At 58.7% G+C, this 15,591-nt stretch overlaps 1 protein-coding gene and 1 non-coding gene across 7 annotated transcripts; both read right to left on the bottom strand.

Moving 5' to 3' along the window:
* Window positions 1–201: 201 nt before the first annotated feature.
* AP1B1 (adaptor related protein complex 1 beta 1 subunit) lies at window positions 202–13,329 on the bottom strand. 6 transcript variants are annotated; one of them, XM_004934468.5, is made up of 24 exons: window positions 13,281–13,329; window positions 12,986–13,038; window positions 12,618–12,723; window positions 11,870–12,005; window positions 10,973–11,218; window positions 10,140–10,330; window positions 9,439–9,660; window positions 8,415–8,535; window positions 8,098–8,193; window positions 7,613–7,728; window positions 6,809–6,974; window positions 6,344–6,442; window positions 5,671–5,930; window positions 5,082–5,283; window positions 4,586–4,606; window positions 4,164–4,193; window positions 3,928–4,068; window positions 3,668–3,813; window positions 3,021–3,150; window positions 2,843–2,927; window positions 2,349–2,435; window positions 1,795–1,949; window positions 1,487–1,495; window positions 202–999 (listed from the first exon to the last, which is right to left on the bottom strand). In XM_004934468.5, the coding sequence occupies exons 2-24, from the start codon at window positions 13,020–13,022 to the stop codon at window positions 925–927; spliced, it is 2,877 nt and encodes a 958-aa protein (XP_004934525.3). In that variant the 5' UTR covers window positions 13,023–13,038; window positions 13,281–13,329; the 3' UTR covers window positions 202–924. The 6 variants fall into 6 exon arrangements, with proteins under 6 accessions (XP_004934525.3, XP_004934526.3, XP_004934527.3 ...); XM_004934469.5 differs by lacking the exon at window positions 1,487–1,495; XM_004934470.5 differs by lacking the exon at window positions 4,586–4,606.
* LOC112533527 lies at window positions 3,470–3,574 on the bottom strand. The gene has a single exon (XR_003077924.1). It is a non-coding gene; the product is annotated as a small nucleolar RNA SNORD125 (small nucleolar RNA).
* Window positions 13,330–15,591: the final 2,262 nt, after the last annotated feature.

Here is a 15,591-nt window from a genome sequence, read left to right as displayed (position 1 = left end):
CTGCTTCCAGCTGGTTCTGTGATTTCCACCTCTCCTCTTCGTCCTCACCCCCGTCTCTTCCCCCCAAGCCCCCCCAGGCACAGCCCCAAGCAGTCCTTGGCCACTTATCTCAGCAATACCCAGAGCACAGCCCAGAGGAAGCTCACAGCATCATCCTTCCTCCCAGCCCATCCCTGACCCCCCCAGACACAACGCTGGCTATGTGGGCAAACGTCACCTTTATTCCAGGCTGGCTTAAAACAAGTGAACATAGAATATATTTATATTTTATATATTTATAAGGTATTTCACGATGGGGTCTGAAAACCTGAACCGGACGTTTCTATTGACGAGTGATGGATGGCTTTATTTTGGGGCAGGGTGGGCAATGCATGTCACCACCAGGAAAGGGGGAAGGGCCCCCTCCGGGTAAGAAGGGGGATGGGAGGGAGCTGCTTTGGGGCCTTGGGGTAAGTCCGTGCTGGTACCCCCCTGCAACCACAGGGAGCCCTGCAGGGGAGGGAAAAAGCCCTTTTTGTACAGCACACACAGGTAAAGAATTGAATTTGAGGTCTTGAGAGCATCGGGAGCACCACCCATGTGGGGAGACCTTCTCCATGACCCACCCCAAGCTCTCAGGCCCCCAACCAGCCCCCATCCGGCTCTGAGCCAGCCCAGGGAGGGGACCCCCAGCACGAGAAGCGATGGATCCAGATCCCCCGGGGGGGACAGGAGGAAGCAGAGCTGGGGAGGGAACAGGGAGGCACAGCTGGGCTCCCTCCAGGAGCAGCCAACAGGGAGGACAGGGCACAGTTCACCTAGGGGCTGGAATGTGGGGCAGGGGGCTGGGACACCCCCATCCTCCTCCTCCACCCTCCTGGGAAGCGACGGCTCCGTGCTCAGGGTAGAAAGAGAGGGAACATGCAGGCAGCTCCTGCCCCACCATCAGTTCTTCAGGATGGCATCGTAGGCCTGGTACACGTACTGGGAGACCTCGGGCGCCCGGCATTTTAGTGACAGCTGGGGAAGAGAGGAGACACAACCGTGTGAGGGCTGCAGTGTGCAGCCATGCCCCATCATCACACACACCTGCAGGGCACGGGATGGGCCTGAGGGCTCGGCCCACCCATGGGAAGACATCAAGCTACTCCCAGTGCCCTCCCCAGCCCCACAGCAACATTCACATGCAGGGAAGGAGGCGTGCATCTTGGCTCAGGCTTTCACCCACTGCCTGTGGCTCCACTGGGCATTTCCCCAAAGATATCTCCTAACCCTGCCTTCATTCTAAAGTTGTTTTTAATGTCTCGCTGCTCTCAGCTCCTAGAGTTGCAGGGCAGAGCTGAGCACATATGCACAGGATAAGGACCTGCAGCTACCCTCATCCAAAGCAGACCCACAGTGGGGCAGGCAGGGCTGATGGAAATGGTCCGACCCCGCCAGACTGTCAGGGAAGGGAAAAGCAGCCAGGCACAGCCCAAAAAGCAAGGGTAGAAACCATTCTGCTAACCTCCAAATCCTGCAACAGCGGGGCAGGCAGCAGTGGGCAGGCGGGCAGCAAGGGAGACACAGAGAGATGAGTCAGCACCAGAGCTCATCCCAACCATCCCAAAGAGAAAGGCTGCGAGGAGGCGGGGAAGGGGACAAAGCCCCAGCACTGGGGGTTATTTGGAGGGAGACTGGGTGGCCAGGACCTTGCAGCTTCCTTCTGCAACATTGCTAGGGTGGTGGCTGCCTCCCTGCTGCTGCAACCCCACAGAGGGCACGCTGAGGGACATGGGGTTACACTGAGTGGGGGCAGCAGGGGCTGGGCCGTACCGTGAAGCTGGGGTTGCTGGGCTGGATGCGGAGCTCGGCCAACACCCAGATGCCATTGGTGAGCTTCAGAGACTGGTAGAGCATGTCCTGGCCTTCCACGTTCCTCTTGGCGATGGTGAAGATGTTGCTGCCTTGGAGCTTGCTGCTGACAGCGTCTGGGTGGGCAGAGGAAGAGCTCAGCACCATCTCCTGCTGGACCCAGCCCTCCTTCCACCCCATTTTCCCTGTCACAACTCTTGGAGGGCCACATTTCTACAACCAGAGTTCCTGCCTACAGACAGGGAAGCATTGGGGAAAGGACAGGAGGATCCAGACCCACAGGGATGAGGCTGGGGCTTCCCAATCCTAGCTCAGCCCAGCACTGCTGGAATACAGGGCAACAAACCATCTCTCACTTGGAGATCAGCAGTCCCTAAGTTGCTGTGACTGTCTCTGTTACCACAGGGCAGACATAAGGGGAGCTCCCAGCTCCCCACAGCTGGGGGAAGGTGACCACCAAGTTTAATTCAGAGGACACGTCTGGCCAAGAGCCCTTGTGAAGGGTTTGGACTCACCTGCATTGAGGGAACAGTCCTTGATCTGGAACTGGGCCTCGTTTTCGTTGGGAATGTCCTTCCAGGTGGCGAGGAACATCTGCCGCTCTGCAGCCAGAACAAAGCAAGGCACTGAAGTGATAATGATAGGGATCCAACTCCTCCAACTCCCAACATGCTGGGAGGGCCATGCTGTGGTGGTGCTGGGGGTTGAGACATCATCGCAGCATCCCTCCAGCAGCTGCCTCACTCAGCTGCTCGCTTTTGGAGTCAGCAAGCTCAGCTGCCTTGCTGAAGAGGCTGGGGAATGCCATGGACTGGACAGCAGGAGCTCCCGAAGGCAGCAAGAGGTCAGAACATGGCTCAAGTCACCCTGGGTACCACAGTGTGGTGATGCTGACACAGCCATGCTCCATGGGTTTCTCACTCCCCAGGGTTCCCAGCTCCAACCCCAGGGCTAAGGATGTCTTTGGGAGCATTTTAGGGAATGGGATGGCATCCACGCTCCAACTCACCCATCTTCCCATCCTCCACGAAGAGGATGTGCAGAGGGTAGAGGGTGCTGAAGTAGAAGACATCAATATTGTTCTTCACCGCAACCTGGGATGGAAGGAAAGGCATTGGGATGTCAGCACATAGAGGGGGCACCTGGGTCCCACTGTGAGCCCCCCAGGCAAGCGTGGATGCTCTCACCTGCAGGTTGTTGAGGGGATCCATCTTCATGACAGAGCCCACAGTGTTCAGTGGGAGGGAGATCTCCACCGACTGGTTGGGGGCAAGGGGTGCATGCACCTGGAGAGGGGCAGCTGGGGCCAGGCCAAAGCTGGGAGGACACATGGCACCGGGTCAGGGCTGTTATCCCACTGTTATCCCTATCCCCACCCATCAGCTCTGGGACCTCCAGGAACTGCCTCATCTACCTGCACCGTCATTTCCTCCAGTCATGAAAACAGTCCAACTCATTCCTGCCCACGCTGGGGCAAGCAGAGGTATCCCCCAAGTCTGCCACCTTTCTCCTCCAGATCTCCACTCATTTTTAGTGTTTGTGTACCACCTCATTAGGAGCATCTCTTTTTTTGTGCTCCTCTGCGTTCACCAGGACAAACAAGAGGACATCCATGCCCGGGGAGGCGGTCATGCCCCAGGAAACAGCCTCCTCAGTCAACTTCTCAGAGGCTTTGGGTTGATGTCCATCACCATCGGAGCCATCAGGGAGAGAAGGATCATCACGTGAGGCTGTTCCCTGGCACAGCCCTGTCTGCTCACCCTTCTCTGAGCTGAGGAGGTGATACCCAGCATTCTCACCTGCCCGTGCTACCACAGCCCAGGAGACACCTCACCTGTTGCGGTTGAACTGGATCGCAAAGTCAGACATGACCTGCAGGGCCTTGTTGGTCAGCACCAGGTCCATGCAGATGGAGCCCACCTGCCGGCTGAAGGTGCCAGAGATCTCCAGCCCCTTGGCTTTCATGGCAGGGAGCCACACCTGGGCAGAGACATGAAATCCACAGAGGTTAACCCAAACCGAACTCTTCGGTGCCCGCTGCTCACAGCCCAAGGCAGCAGGAGCACGCCACCGCAGTGCTGCTGTCCCACTCACCGTCTTGGGTGCCACGTAGGACCCCGACAGAGTGCCCACTCCCCCGGTGAGGTCGAAGAGGTCCCCCAGGCCACTGCCAAGAGGTGCTCCCATAGCAGCTGGTGCTGCGGGGCCGGGCGCTGTGAAGCCACTGCCACCCATCTGCAGGGACAAGGGAGCGTCAGGGTCACAGTGGCAAGGAGGAGGGGAGAAGAGGAAGAGGAGAAGGAAGAGGCAAAGGGCACAAGGGCACTCACAGCAGGACTGCCTCCCACATCACTGCGCAGCTGCAAGAGACAGAGACCGCTGTTGGTGCAAAGGGTGCTTCCGAAAAGCATTGGCACAAGCGAGGGCTTGGGGTCACTGGGGTGCTCCTGAGCACACAAAGGGGACAGGTGCTCCTTGACATGGTATGTGGTTTAGTGGTAGGGTTCAGGAGATGCAGTTCTGGTTGGGTTTGGTGGTTTGAGGGTCTATTCCAACTGCGGTGATGCTATTCTAGCTGAGCAGGGCTGAGCTCAAACCTCAGCTGAGCTCCCTACACACACCAGGAGCCAGGAAGGTGAAGGCTGAGTAGTTTGGGGGCTGACTGGCTATCACCAGAGAGACAGGGGGGGGTCTGCGAAGGTGGACATGGGCGCTGCAGGGGCTAGGGGCTAAGAAAAGGTCTGATCCATACCCCTTCCGACTCGTCCCCCATCTCCAAGCAGAAGCAGGCAAGGCAGAGAGGACAGCCAGGCACATGCAGAGAGAAGCCAGGAGAGAAGAGACAAAAACAGAGAGACAAAAGAAAGGCAGGAGGGAACAGATTAGTCCCACCACATCTCCTCCTCCTCCCCCCGCAGGTTTGGGCACTCTGGGGTTAGCAGGGCAGGTCCCCACGTCATGCAGCTGCCTGGGGTTGAGTAGGGACTCAGAAGAGGAACCCTCCCCCTCCCCCACAGCAGCACAGCATGTCTATAGGACAACCACAGCAGAAAGGCTGCATGGAACTCGCGTGCAGGAGTGGGAAGGTACCAAGGAGCTCTACTCCAGCCATCTGACAGGGATGAGCTTAATTAGCACCCCTCTGATCACAAGCTAGAGCAGGAACAGATTAGCCCAGATGTCCCCAGGCAGAGAGCTCCAAGCAGGAGCCCGCCCACCCACATCCAAACCCCAGCAAGGCAACCCACCAGGCTATCCAGGCCCCCTCCCAGGAGGTCCACAGCTCCCATCTGCACAGAGGAGGCGGCCAGGGGAGGCCCACTGACCGGGGGGCCCAGGTCCAGGTTCAGCAGGTCACCCAGCAGGTCACCCTGTGCAGGGATGACGGCCGGCTGCTCCGCTGCCTGCCCAGCTGAGGGGGCTGCGTCGGGGCTCTCGGCACTCTCACTCCTGGGGCAAAGAAGGGAGAGGCATGAGATGCTGGAAGACTCCTAATTAAGCCAGTGGGTCATGGGCCCCTCACAGCTGAGGGGCACTCAGTTGGACTTTGCAATGAGACATCCCCATTCCAATGGGGCTCCTCCTCAATGCATTTCTTTCAGTTTCTACTTACACCTGAGATCTCCAGCCCTGGCAGGACAGCATGGAGCCCATACTGCTCCTGCTTGGAGATGCTCCTACGGGGGACCACCCCTGACTCTCCATTCACTGGGTCATGCTGTGACCGTAGCAGTCAGCCCAGCTCCATGTCCATTCCCATTGCATGCACCCTGCTCTGGACGGCCCAGAACCCCATGGGGACACCCGTACAGCTGGCAACAAGGAAGGGACACTCACGAGCCTGTTCGTGGGGGCAGGCTCTTGTGCACAACCCCTCTGCTCCCCTCCACGAAGGCGCTGGGTGGCTTGTGATAGACAGAGGCCAACGTCCCGATGTAGCAGATGAGCTCATCCAGCAGCGTGGGCTCAATCAGGTCTGTCTCTTCAGAAATAAGTGGCTTCTCTGCCAGCACCACCTCCTTGGCAGCCACAGGGTCAGTGGACAGCAGGCGCCAGTAGATGTAGCCACGGTCCCGCAGGTCAGGGTTGTCGGAGTCCTTTGGGAAGCAGGGGGTAAGCAGCAAAGCCATGGGGTAGGGGAAGCTGTAGAGCATCCCACAGCCACAACCACCTTGGCCCCATTTAAGTCTTGCTGTGGTATTAGAGTGGGTAAGTTACAGCCATGTTGCATCCCGTGACAACAGTTGGACTCAGTGGCTTTGGAAGTCCTTCCCAACCTAAATGGTTAACTGTGCTCTGCTACACTGACACCACTGGCTTTCACGAGGAAGCAGCACATCCTACAGGACGTGGTGTCCTCATTCTCCAGGACTCTTAACAGCAAGCTTCCCCACGTTTAAGCTATCATCCAACTCTGGCCACGGGCACTGTGTCATCACGACCTGCCACTGCTCAGGAAGGCTCAGCAGGGTTGGTGGGACGCTTTGCTGGGCACAGAGCTGGCACCCACCTGTGTGGCCAGGCTCAGCACTTGCTGCACCAGCTCCTGGGTCTCAGTGGGCTTCTTCAGGAAAAGCTTCACGATGGCCGTCAGCAGCTGCAGCTGGACCTGCAGGCACCAGAGTGAGATCAGGGAGAGACACACAGAGGGAGAACACGAGCGCTCCCTGCACACAGTGCTGGGATGGGACTCAGCACAGGAAGGAAATTTCCATGGGCGATACCACCATTCCCAGCTAAAGGGCAGCCTAGAGCAGCTGGGACTGAGCCCAGGACTTTTCCAGCTCCAAAGTGCTGATCCAGCACTGGTGAGCAGCTGACCCCTTCCAGCCTTGAGGAAGGGAAGGGCCTTGGGTGGCACTCCATAGAGGATGCTTTGCATCCAGGAGGACAGTTCCAGGCTCTCACAGTGGTGGCTGCTCTGTGCCACCAGCACAACCACCGGCCCCACATCCACGCTGCCCACCCCCTGCACCTGGGTGCTTTCATCGTGGAAGCCCTCCAGGAAGCTCTCCAGCAGCTCATCAGCATTGTCGATGCGCTCGGCGTACTCGCCCACGATCCAGATCATGGCAGCCCGTGCCTCAGGCTCATCCAGGGAGTCCAGGTTCTCACACAGGGTGGCAATGACACTCTCATACCTGTCAGAATGAGGACACGTCACCAAAAAGCTCTGCTCTCGAAGATCACCCCACCTCCCATAGCAGGACTGCTGCAGCTTCCAGAAAGTTCCTATTTGCCTAGTCGAAGACTTCAAGCAAGCAAAGGGGAGCCTAAACAATGCATCACCATCTAAAAATGGTTCTGTTTGACCCTTGGGAAGTTCACAAAGTGAACACTGAAATGGGTACGCTCGGTTGCATCCAAGCTGCCTTCAGTACAGCTCTGCTCTCAACGCATGTGAGGATTTTTATTTACCTGTGCTGAGAGAGTTTGGGTAACTGGAAGAAAAATGGGAGGACTTACATAAATCTCTCTTTTCAGAATGACTTTAGCAGAAACCAAGGCAAGGATAGAGCACACCACTACTTCACATCCAGACTCAAAAGACACTGCATGCAGCACAGGGATGTTTGCTGAGCAAAACACACTTCTCACATGCACTGTGACACTGCCCATGCCAGCCTCACTCATCTGCTCTCCATCCCCAAATAACTGTGCAGATGTCTGCTTTATTAATTACTATCACTACTCCACCTCCACTCCAGGCGCTCAAATCTGTGCCTGCCATCATGGGAAGCACAGGAGGCAGCCCCAGCACGCCCCTCTCCCCACATACTTGTTGGGGTACTTGCGGAAGATGTCCTTAATGACGACGATGGCCTCCTGCACCACGTAGTTGACCTTGGTCTGGATGAGGTCCAGCAGGGTGCTGACGCAGCGCTCTGCTGATTGCTGTTGGAGAGGCTCGGTCAGTGATGCCTTCACACCCCCATCCTACCTCACACACCCCTCATGCTCCCCTAACCCAACCCAGAACAGAAGAGGGGGATGCATGTGCGTTGTCTCCCTGCTTTGCACAACCCAAATCCCATATCTGTTCCAACAACAGATGGCAAGGGGATGGAACACGCTCCCTGTGGCCAATGGAACAGCCCTGGCCCATTCCCATCCCCTGGGAGATCATCCCTGGGATGCAACAGCCTCCGGCTGATCCACCACAGGCTGCAGAGCAATGTGTGCTTAACCACGACCACCAGCAGAACACTAAGCAAGTGGGGATGGCACGACGAGGCTGCCCCGTCCTCCCCACACCAGTCTCACCTCCACCTTGATGGCGCAGCGGCCAATGGCTCGGACTGCCTTCCTCACAAAGTCTACATCCACCTCCGTGGCATATTCCTTCAGCTCGGCCAGCACCTGCCGTGGGGACAAGGTGGTGAGCACTTGGTGGCTGGGAGAGACACCAACCCACTGCTTAGCCCAATGCAACACCCCAAATCCCAGCTGGTTGCCAAACTGTGGCCAGATCAAGAATTTAACCTGGCAGCCACAGCTCTGGTGGTACTGAAGCACAGGACAGGCAAGGAGGAAGCACTGTCAGGGACAGCCAAGCCCCCTTTGCCTACCCAGACCCCAACCTGTGCAATGTTGGCCTGGGAAGCCAGGCGGATCATGATGTCCAACTTCTCCAGCTTGACATAGATGGGGTCGTTGTACTTGACGAAGAACACCTTCATCTCATGCTTTAGGATTTCAGGTCTGGGGAACAAGGAGAGACAGTGGTTAAGAGACCTGGCCAAGGCAAGCAGAGCTTGGAATTGCTCCTTGGCCATAAGCAGAAGTAGGTTTGGAGGATGCTCAGTGATAAGGAGTCCAAGATGCTGTGATCTCCCCACTGAGAACTCTGGCCCTTGATTTCCTTTTGCTGACACACAGGGAACACAGACCAACCTTGCCACAAACAATGACCAGATGCACAGCAACAGGGTGTGCTGGCCTTGGCGAGGTTGGATTGGACATCCTGAGGAAGCAGGGAAGTCAGCCCAAAGCCCAGGGCCAAACTGGACCTTCCTCACCAGAACAGCCTCTAGGCTGGGAAGGGGACAGGCCAGGCCCCCAAGGAGCCAACCTGCTTTCCACATTCCCACTCACAGGGACGTTAATTACTTTCCACTTCTCCCAGAAGCTGCTGCTATTTTTAATAGGCAATAACAGTGATGCCAGTGGGGCAAAGGATCAGCTGATTGCAGCTCTCCAGCTGGCCCTTGCTGCCCTGCACACAAATGAGGGGCCTCAGGCACCTCCTGCCCTCCAAAAGTAGCAATAGATCAGCCAAAAGGACAAGAGGACCTTCAGGACTTGCCTGTCTGATAAGGACAACTACAAAGAAACAAGCCATTCTCATGAAAATCCCTCACTAGGCTACGAAGATTAAACCAATGCCTCAGCTTCTAGTCCTTCCATCCCCTGTTCCCCAAAACAAGCAATAAACTAAGTGAATTCCATCCCATCACTTCAGCTGATGCTCTGTGCCCAGACCCTGGATTTCAGCGATGAAAAAGACCAAATGATGGATTGTGTCAGCAAAGCCTGGACACCGTTGCAGCCATCAGAAGGCCCAGCACATTGGGACACAGAGCCTGCAGGCAGGAGGGCACCCACCTCTTCTGCACGATGAGGTTGATGTTGCGCAGAGCCACGTACTGCAGCTCGGGCTCAGCAGACAGCAGGGTGACGAGCGGCGGGGCCAGCTTCTTCAGCAGCGTACCGTAGTAATCCAGGTCCTTGGACAGCATCTCCATGAACTTCATCAGCACCTTCACTGCTGAGAGCACCACTGCAGAGTTGGCGTGGGACAGCCGGGGCGTCACCCGCTCGCAGATGCTGCAGGGGTTCAGGGCAAAGGGAAAGGAAACAGTCAGAGCCAGGCATCCAGCTTAGAACGCCAAAGAACGAGGTGTTGGCAGAGTTTGTGGCAAAGCAGGCAGCCAGCACTTAAGATTTCCCCCAAAAGATGCACAGCTGGCTCTTAAAGGATCCTGATAAGGGTAATTTCCCAGCAAAGCCCTATCTGCAGCGGGATCTCCCTAGTGCCCAGCCTGCTCTCCCTCGAAGCACTGTAAGATCATGCTTGGAGAAGTCTGTTCCTTGTGCCAGCGTGGGGACAGCACTCACTAAGAGACTGTGAGTCCCCAGGAACAGTGCTATGCTGATGTCAGCTGTTCCTCCCCCAGCAGCAGGAAGCCAAGGGTGGGGAGCAGCGCAGACGGAAGTGCGAAGGCACTTCTTGGAGGAGAACAGGCAGCGTCAGCCCCATGCAGCCATTACCCTGCTGTCCCTGTGCCCTGCCCCACCTCCCTCACCTCTGGGCCTCCCGGTCATCCTTGGGCATGTAGTTGGCCAGGCAGTCCAGGATGAAGATCTGTCCCCATTCGGTGCACTCGTTCAGGGCTGTGAGCAGCTTGTTGATGGACTGGGGGTTGAGGTCCAGCAGGTTACTGCTCGGGTGCGACTCGGCGATCTCCGACAGCGCTGCTACTGCGTTAGCCACTACCTGCCAGAGGGGTTGGGACACGTGTGAAGGGACAGCAAGCACAACGGGATGGCAGTCGTGGCACTGGAGGAAAGCTGCTGCAAGCGGATGAGATCCATCCTCAGTGTGGGGCCCCCGCTCTGACATCTGGGCACCAGCTTCTCCCCCCCACAAGCTGATGCGCAGATGAGATATCATCGCACATCCCCACCACCCACACTGTGACTCTGTCCCCCATCGCTGCTCAGCAATGTGGGTGGGCAAATCCTACAGCCCTGTGCTCCTCCTGTCCCACCCTGCAGTCACCCTCAGCAGGAAAACAGCAGAGGGCCACCATCACATCACTCCAAGCTGGCGTGAGAAGCCAGACATGCAGCATCAACACATTCCCAGCCAGCAGCTCCTGTTTGATGCCCTTCCTGCTCCCTGTAGGGTGCAGAAGCTAATAACAAATGGGAATTAACGAAACCTCACATCTAAAAGTAGCCAGGAGACAGTTACTGGACAAGAAAAGCAACCCCAGGGACAGCTGCCAACAAAAGTGGTCTGACAAGCACCAAAAAGCATCCAGAAATGAAGAGCAACATGGGAGCAAGGATATAGGGATGCAGAAGTGAGGGAGGGCATCTGCTGCACCAGATAGAGAAAGCAAAGTATGATCACCATGGGGTTGGAGTCCGAGATGAGGTCCTTGAGGGTGTCCAGGAAGCCCTGGTCCTCCACCAGCTGGGCGTTGATGTCATGGAGCTTGGCCACGCAGACGGCCGCCGTCTTGCGCACGTACGGGTCCTCATCCTTCAGGCACTTGCGCAGCGGCTCACAGAGGTACTCCGTTATCTTGTCCACACGGATGCAGCCCATGGTCCGCACTGCCAGGGCCCGGATCAGCGGGTTCGGGTCCTCACAGTCCTGCAGGGTCAGAGGGGACAGTGAGAGCTCCAACCCTTCCAGCCTACAGCCATCAGTGGCAGCTTCGGGACCTCGACTTTCCTTCGGGTTCCTGAAGCCTTTGAGGTTTTAGCATTCAGCTCCCGAATGGAGTGAGAGCATCCCACAGAAGGAGTTCAACCTCATTCCATTACCTGGAGTGCCCTGAATTCTAACACTGCCAGCTCCTGCTTCAAACACACCACAGAACCAGGCGTGTGCCCAGCTTACACCAGGGACACAACCCACCCAGCACCCCACAGGACCGCCACCTGGCCTGGGGAACACACCCATCACAATTATTGTTGGTTTTTCTCTTAAAAAACACCAAAACTTCCTGGAAAGCCTTTCCACAAAAGGATTTGGTGGCCCAGTGGCTTCCAGCAAACACATTCCCCAGCTCCTGATCACAAGAAAAAGACCACGTTCTCTCCAGTAAGCTCAACAGAGGGTATCTCCGACACAGGGCCACCACCACCAAAGAACATTTTCCTCCTGCACTGAGGGGCAAATTTGGTCTCTTATCCCATGCAAGGGGAGCCCTGATTTGTTGAGGGAGAGCTTTGGGCAGCCGCTTGCCCTCCCTCTGATGTCAGGGGGTCAGAGTGCTGCCCCACAGCCCCTTTCCCTCACCTTCACGAAGGTGTTGACAGCCATGATGGCCATGTCAGGCTGGCTCTTGGCGTAGTTCATCAGGTAGAGGTAGACCAGCTTCTTCAGCTCCAGGTTGTCCGTCTGCATGCAGTTCACCACATCCGGGAAGAGAGCGCTGAAATGTGAAACACCACAGATCTCAGGGCAAGTGACTGGGACTGAGGTGTTAACATGGACGTGATGCCATGCTGTCACATGTCCCTTTTGTCCTAGGAGAGCCACTGAACCCCACTGAGCCTGGCCTGGAGCACCTCCAGGAATGGGGCACCCAGGCCAGGGTCTCACCACCTTCTAAGTACAGAATTTCCACCTGACACCTAACCTAAGTTTCCCCTCTCTTAGTTTAAAACCATTCCCACTTCTCCTATCACTATCAGACCGTGTAAGAAGTCACTCTCCTCCTCTTTTATAAGTTCCCTTTAAGTACTGAAAGGCTGCAATGAGGTCTTCTTGGAGCCTTCCCTTCCCTAAACCGAGCTGGCAACTGAGAAGGTACTTTCCATCCCAGATGACTCCACAACCCTACCATATGATCCTAAAACCAGCCTGTGCTTGCAAGCTCACATGCAGGCCTAAGGAGCCCATTTTGCTGTGCCCGAAGCACAGCCCCTGGACAAAAGCAGCTTTGTGAGCTTGCAAGGCACAGAGCTGAGGGACAAAAAGAGCTGCCTGGGTGACTTTTTCCTCCCTGAGCACTGCAGTCTGTGGGCCAGGAGGATGGACACACCTGACGTCTTTGCCCACAGTCATGGAGGCGATCACCTTCTTCACCGCCTCCTTCTTCTTCTCCTTCTTGTCACTGTTCAGCTCTGCCTTCAGCTCAAAGATCTCCCCTGCAGGAAAGGCACGGGGTCAGCAGGGAGGCCCCAAGCAGGTCCCCATTGTGCTGGGGGCTGCCGAGTACCCCTCCATCCCCACTCACGGGACCACAGAGCACCCCCGAGCCGGAAGGGACCCACAGGGATCACTGAGCCCAACCCCCGGCCTCACACAGCACCGCCCAACCCCAACCCCTGTGTGTCTGAGCACCTCTCCCTGACCCCCCCCCACCCCAGCTCTGTGCCACCCCCGGCCCACACAGCAGCCCCCCCTCACCCTTCTTGGTGGTGGTGAAGTACTTGGAGTCCGTCATGGTGCCGCCGCGTTCCCTGCCAGGAGAGGCAGCGTAACCAATAACCAAACGTGTGCGTTTTGCCCCCCACAGCCCTCGGATCCTCACCACCCCCCCCCCCCCACCGCAGCTCCCCGTGGGGCGCCGAGGCCAGCAGGGCCTGGAGCAACACCCGCGGTGGAAACGCGGAGAGGCCCGCAAACAGCCGCGCACGGCGCCGGTTCCCGTAGCGGAGCTCCACTCCGGACCGCCCCGACCCCCACCGCCCCCAGCCCATACCTGCCCGCCGCGCCGCCCGCTGCCCCCGGCCTCAGCGGAAGTGAGGAGTGAGCACTTCCGGGGCGGGGCTCTGGGGGAGGGCGGGGTGTGGGCGGGGCTTGGCGAGGGGGCGGGGCTAAGGGCTACGGGGTGGGGGCGGGAGCGGAGCGGGGACACCGCGTGGGGATACGGGGATGGGGACACGGGGATGGCGATATGGGATGGGGATATGGGATGGGGACGGGGTGAGGGCACGGGATGGGGCGTGCGGACGTGGAGACGGGGACATGGGGTGGGGGTGGGACGTGGAACGGGATGGGGACTAGGGACCGAGGAGGGGCGCAGTATGGGAGAAGGGGCAGGAGATGGGAAATGGCCGTCGGATGGGGGATGGGGACACGGGGTGGGACAAGGGAGGGGATGGGGATGGAAAAAGGGTGTGGGGATGGGAGATGGGACAGCGGTTGGGAATGAGGGGACAAAGAGCGGGGACAGGATAGGGCGTGGGGATAGGAGTGGGGCAGGGGGCATGGAATGGGGAGAGAGGAGATGGGGGGTGGGGTAGGACAGGGGATGGGGGCGGGGACAGGATAGGACATGGGGACAGGTGGGGACAGGAGTGGGGACGTGGGGTACGGGCAGGGGATGGGATGGGATGGGATGGGGGAGGCAGAGCGTGGGGACAGAGGGCGGGGGTAGGAGAGGCACTAGGACAAGGGAAGGGACCGGGCTGGGAAAGGGCACGGGAGACGGGATGGGGACACGGCACAGGGACACGTGATAGGACAGGAAAGGGGCAGGGGTTGGGACGAGAGATGGGGCAGGGAGTGGCAACGGGGGATGGGGGTGCTATGTGGGGGAGATGGGGTGGGGACAGAGCTTGGGGACAGCAGATGGGAAAAGGCGGAGGGAGGGGGGACGTGGCTCGGGGATGGGGTATGTGGGACAGAGAGACGCGATGCCGGAGGGCAGGAGCACACGCTGTGTCATCCTTCTGAAGCCACCGCCCCCGTGTCCCCAGCAGCACCGGGGCCACCTCACAGCCCCTCAGCGCAGTGACAGCTGCATGGCCACTCCGGAGCGGCCCCGCGGCTTTGGCTGAGCTGCAGGGCTGCATCCCACTGCTGCCCGGCACTGCAGCAGCTCCGTGCGCCAACGCTCCAACCCTCGCCACCATGCAGTGGGGGGGGAGGGGGGGGGAAGGAAAAAAAAAGTGATGAGTAGGGAGGATGCGATGCGCAGCACAGCGGGCTGTCAAGGTCAGCACACGGGGACCCCACATCTCAGCGTGCAGCAGAGCGGGAGCTCCTCCACCGCCCCAGCACTCAATGGGGCTGCGGCCCCTCCACCAGCCCACCCCCAGGGACCCCCGGCAGGGTGCTGATTGGCTGGGAGGCTGCCGTGCTGATTGGCCAGCCGGCCATGAGACCGCAAAGATGGGGTGATCAGAGAGTGCTGATTGGCCGAGGGGACGGCAAGGCACCGGATCGAGTGGTCCGTGGGTGCTGGTTGAGTGGGTGCTCTGTGGGTGCTGACTGTCGGGGTCCAAGCGTGTATATTGGCTGGGTGCCCATGGGGGTGGCACTGGGTGCACATGGATGCCAACACTGCGTGCTCCATATGGGTGTAGACATTGGGTACTCCACGAGCGCAGACGTCAGGTGCTCTTTGGGTACTGTTACTGGGTGCTCATGAGTTCAGACGCTGGGCGCTGGCATCAGGTACATGTGGATGCCAACACTGGGTGCTCCATGGGTGCTGACATTGGGTGCTCTGTGAGTGCAGACATTGGGTGCTGACATTGGGCACACGTGGATGCCGACACTGGGGGCTGACATTGTGTGCTCCATGGACTCCAGCAATGAACGCCCCATGTGCCAGTTGCCTCAGCCCAAGCAGGAGCACGGTGATGGCTGCACCGTGGGCTTCCCTCCTGGTTCCTACCCCCCTGCTCACCCGAGGACAACCCCATGGCACCCCACGCCCCACAGCGCTGCCCAGGATCCTGTCCCAAAGCATGGGGGCCCCATCGCAGTGCAGATCCTCCAGCACCAAAGAGCTCTCGACCCCTACCTGCAGTAGGGATGAGGCCCCGTGAGAGCCTGTGCCCCCGTGGGGCGGCCCCACTCCCACCCGTGGGGTTCCCATCGTCTCCCGGGGCTCCCCGCTTCCACCCCAAGGCCCGGCTCCCGGACCCCCATCCACGCCCTCGGGGCTGCGGCGGCGGCTCGGGGCGGTGCCTCTGCCGGTGCCCGTCCCCGTGCCCGTGCCGGCGGAGAGGCGGGGCGGCCCCGACGGCCCCTATAAAGCAGGCGGCGGCGGCAGCGGTGCC

The sequence above is a fragment of the Gallus gallus genome, chromosome 15 (genome assembly GCF_016699485.2).
Source record: "Gallus gallus isolate bGalGal1 chromosome 15, bGalGal1.mat.broiler.GRCg7b, whole genome shotgun sequence".
In the NCBI taxonomy this organism is placed as follows: Eukaryota; Metazoa; Chordata; class Aves; order Galliformes; family Phasianidae; genus Gallus; species Gallus gallus.
This window is presented reverse-complemented; position numbering and strand designations above follow the sequence as displayed.